Source organism: Sinocyclocheilus anshuiensis, unplaced genomic scaffold (assembly GCF_001515605.1).
Source record: "Sinocyclocheilus anshuiensis isolate Anshui unplaced genomic scaffold, SAMN03320099.WGS_v1.1 scaffold1746, whole genome shotgun sequence".
NCBI classification, from domain to species: Eukaryota; Metazoa; Chordata; class Actinopteri; order Cypriniformes; family Cyprinidae; genus Sinocyclocheilus; species Sinocyclocheilus anshuiensis.
The window spans coordinates 1,650,724-1,655,688 of record NW_015545562.1 but is presented as its reverse complement, the minus strand read 5'-3'; the positions used below and the strand labels follow the sequence as shown (position 1 = coordinate 1,655,688).

At 32.0% G+C, this 4,965-nt stretch overlaps 1 protein-coding gene across 1 annotated transcript in view; it reads right to left on the bottom strand.

Annotated features, from left to right (window-relative positions):
• The window catches only part of smek1 (SMEK homolog 1, suppressor of mek1 (Dictyostelium)), a 21,332-nt gene that overhangs the window by 3,265 nt on the left and 13,102 nt on the right, over positions 1-4,965 (bottom strand). The window contains exons 11-12 of the mRNA XM_016499412.1: positions 1,639-1,808; positions 1,407-1,549 (exon numbers count right to left, since the gene is read on the bottom strand). Of these exons, the coding sequence (XP_016354898.1) occupies positions 1,407-1,549; positions 1,639-1,808 (313 nt within the window). The remainder of the gene's footprint in view (positions 1-1,406; positions 1,550-1,638; positions 1,809-4,965) is intronic.

The following is a 4,965-nucleotide window of genomic DNA, read 5'->3' as shown; positions in this document are numbered from 1 at the left end:
GATATCGTCCTCTTTTGGAAGACCAAACAAAGTAGTTTCGCTTTCACAACGAAACACACAGCGCCTTCACGACGGCAACAACAATACTACAGCGAGAATAAAAGTTACGCCTTCTTTCTTTGCATGAACATTTGGGCGGCGTTATGCAGATCTTCACAGATAGTGAAGTAGGTATGTGGTGGCGTGTTAGAACGAGCCGTTTTAGGTAGGTGTGGTTGACTCTTAACTTTTATAAAGAATATCTCTTTGGATTTGAGACTTTAGTCTTTGCAACTTTACAGATCTTCTTTATGCACCAAGAGCTTGTAACACTCCAAAGAGAAAGGAAAAATTAAAATCGCATCATATGACCCCTTTAAAATGTGGCTTTACAGTTGACTTTAGCATGAGGATATAGGGAGAAAAATAAAATTCACCCTATACCTTTAGTTTATTTTAATCTCTCTCCACTTCAGTTGTCTCAGGCCATTCACAAAATTGTTTTTAAAAGGAGCCTATTCAAAATGACCATACAACAATAGGAGTAAGAATAATTTAATTATAAAAAAATAAAACAAATTAAAAAAAATCAAGAAATATTAATATAGTAATACTACTGCACTGTGAAAAGAGAAAAAATTAGTAATAATTATTAAATATGTATATCAATATTTAAATGTTATTAAATTATAAAAGATTAAAATCGATAAGGAAATATATTACTATAAAAATACTATTGTACTGTAAAACACAAAAATAGTAATAGTAATAATAATAATAATAATAATATACCAGCATCTATGGCTATTTTCATGTCAAGATCAATGTACTTTTAAAGAAACAAATAGTAACCATAAAGTAATTAAAAACAATTAACCACCTCACATCGTTATAACAAACATTAGATTTTTCCACTGCATTATGAGTTAAAACAAAAAACATTTTTACAATATCCACTAGAGAATGAGTAAAAACATTACTGAGTATAATAATTTTATTTTACAGCACTGCATTAAAATACTAATATTATTGCGGTCAAACATTAAACCACAGAGCTTTTATTTTGCCTACAAACCCATAAGGAGACTTTAAATTGTATAATTTATAAACACTTCAATACAAATTTGGGAAAAACAAAAAACATTTTTACAATATCCACTAGAGAATGAGTAAAAACATTACTGAGTATAATAATTTTATTTTACAGCACTGCATTAAAATACTAATATTATTGCGGTCAAACATTAAACCACAGAGCTTTTATTTTGCCTACAAACCCATAAGGAGACTTTAAATTGTATAATTTATAAACACTTCAATACAAATTTGGGAATGGGAGTAAAAAAAAAAAAAAAAAAAAAACATTTATATAATTTTACTACATAGGAGGATCCATATAACAATAATGGTCTGAAGTGACCACTGACCTGTCAAGTTTAGGGTTGTCCTGTCTTTCTCTCTGCTGTTCATATCGAAGCTTCAGTCCCTTAAACGTCTGAACATAGTCTACGTCCTCCAGGGCCTTCCAGTAGTTCTCTATGATATGAGCCGTCAGGGACTTCACATCCTCCTACACACAGAACACAGCAATTGCACACAAAATAAACAACGTGTGTTCAGGAACATTATGAGATTTGATGATTAGATAAATGTACTCACCACTCTGACATACTCAAACATCTCTATAATGGCTGAGTTGATGAGGTTGTATCTGGATCCATTGTTGAGGAAAGCTTTGACCACTGGCTCAAACAGGAAGTTCCTCATTATGTATCTGTTATAAAACTCGTCCTTCAGCCCAATGATTTTTCTCATGAAACGCAAAGCACCTGGACAAGAGAAATTAGTGCGAAAGGTACAGTGAGATTTAACAGCCAAGCTATAATTGATGTCTGTCAGCAGGGTCGTACTGCATGCTTGGTGTTTATCCAAAATAAATTAGTGCTTGTTGATAATGCTGCTGGCCCTGAAAGCAGAATTCTTTGGCATGTGTTGAAATAACGGTAACAGTAGTCATTATCAGCAGAGCAATTCATAGAGGAAATGGATCAGCATCACAGAGTGTTCAGTGTTATTGATTATGCGGTTTGAAGGCTGTGATGGTGTCAAGTAATTACTCCCCATGTCTGTCATTTGTCCAGTTCTACTTCTCTAAAAGTCTAGAGTTTAGTCTTTCCACATTTTTCCATACTTTCAAAATCAAAAATACAACTAAGTTCATCTAAACAGTGTTGTAATCGTTAAATAAAACTATTAATTTTTTTTTTATGAATTACATTTTTTTTAATTATTACATTTTTGATTAAAATCTAAAACATCTAAAATTCTAAACAAAATAAAAATGTTGGCATCTAATTAAAATAGACTTAAGCTGATCTACTGAAATTACTAACTGAAAAGTAAAACTTAAAAATACATTAAAAAAAAATAAAAACAATGACAACAAAAGTTCTAAAAATTAAACTAAAAAGAATAAACTGAGAATTTTTAAATAAAAATTTTATTTTTATATTTTATATTATTTTTATAAAAATACAAAAAAATATTAAAAACTAAAATTACTAAAACAGTACATAAACAGCATATAAATACTAAAATAATTTCATCCGAGGACAAAATATTTGTGTCACATGGTTAAGACCTTGGTAATGTAAGAATGGGATGAAAATCAGTCTTTATAAATTGATACTGAAAAACATTTGATGAAATGAGTAAATATTGTATGCAAAGAAATGCAAACCTTTCGAATTTAAATAGAAAATTAAACATTTAAATTCATTTCAAACTTTTTACATTGTTGGTGGTTAGGGCAATTGAGAATTTTGGCAGGGCAATTAGAAATCTGAGCTACTGGCCCAACCGGACAAGCATTATATATAAAAAAAAACAACCTTACTTTCATTCTGTTAGCAATTAAAAACAAATGGCCCCATTTACTTTCTTAATGTCCCCAGATTTTCTTCTTCAAGATACAGCAGTGCATAAAAACAAAAAAAATGCTTCGGAAAAAAAGCCCTCTTTCCACTAATAGAAAACATATTGATATACATATACAGATTTCCTAAAAGAATTTGCAGATTTCCTCTCAGACCTATTGGTAAATGTTGATAAATCACTAATTGTCGGAGATTTTAACATTCACATTGATAATACAAATGATGCATTAGGACTTTACTGACCTAATAAACTCTTTTGGAGTCAAGCAAAACGTCACCGGGCCCACTCATTCCTTTTAATCATACGCTAGATTTAATTATATCGCATGGTACTGATCTTACTGATATAGATATCGTACCTCAAAGTGATGATGTTACTGACCATTTCCTTGTATCGTGCATGCTGCGTATTACTGATATTAACTATATGGCTCCGCGTTATCATCCGGGCAGAACTATTGTTCCAGCCACCAAAGACAGATTCACAAATAACCTGCCTGATTTATCTCAACTGCTCTGTGTACCCATAAACACATATGAACTAGACGAAATGACTAGCAACATGGGCACTATCTTCTCTAATATAGGGCTGCCACTAACGACTATTTTTATTTCGATTAATCTATTGACTAATTTATCGATTAATCTTAACGATTCATTTTCCACACAAAAAAAATCAACAATTTCACTTAAGAATATTTTACTAAACTATATTTTATAATAAACTATAATTTTTATGAAATCCTTTTTTTTAAAGCAAAAGTGAAGTGCAACATAGACTGCAAGAAGCAAGTGTCCATCTCATAGTCCAAATCACTGAAATCAAAGTTCAGTATTATAGTGTAAGAATGACAACATATCCACGTGTTATAGTAAAATTATAATCAAAAAACACTTTTTAAAGGAGTATTTACTAGGAATGTTATTTACCAGAATTTATTTAGGAGAAAAATGTAAATGTGCAGTATTTCTAAAAAAAAACTTTTAAAGGAAAAAAAAAATCAAATAAATTAATTGGAGATGCTTCCTACAATTATAATTAATTATTTTTGTGGTAATAAAAATAGATGTAAGTGGACAATAGCCTTTAAAATGACTTAAAATACATATATAATAGCAATGAGGCAATAATAATTAGTTCAAATAAAGTATGAAAAGCAAGTAATCATATGGTTTTATTGAACAAAACTGCACACCACACACCAACAGATTTTCAACCGACTGTCACAGTCCCGACTGTGAACATGGGAAATCTCGCAAAATCTCTCGATACTTGAGAATAAACATGGTGGACGATAGGCAGGAAGAAATTGCGATGTCTGCATTTGTTATGCTTCCGTCTTCTGTCAGCTCGCTTTCTGATTGAATATTGTTTCGTTTCACGTTATAATCTCCAGATCGTACACGCGTTTGTCCTCGGGGTTCCCCCCACACATCAGGATTTCTGATCGTAAATATTCAACATGTTGAATATTTACGATTCACGATCGGGGCGCCTCCGACATTCTTCCGAGCAGATTCAGTCACTCTCTTAACACACCTCACACCACAGGAAAATCTGATAAGATCATCTTTAGAACCACCAAGATAATCGGGACATTACCTAGGATTGTCGGAATGGGAGAAATCGGCCCAAAATCAGCCCGATTATCTTGTGGTGTTTACCCAGCATTACCTTACAAATCTGATGAAATGGCGCACGTTGCGTTCCCAGATGAACGTTATAATAAACTCACAACAATAGGCAGAGATGCAGATTGAGACGCTACACACATGTAAATGATAACATTTTGTGTGGAGCAGCATTTACTGTAAACAGAGCCGCTCTGAGATGCACGTACGTAACCTAGATGCATGTAAATAATTAAAGCGCACATATTAAACCAGCATTGCATATATTTATTTAATTGAATCATAACATTTGTGTATTCACAATAGCATTATGATTTATTACGATTTTAAATTTGTTTAATATATCACGCAGCCTTGGAAGACGGTCTAATAATGATTTGCCATTCATTGGCATAATGATGTGCCACTTCAGGTATTC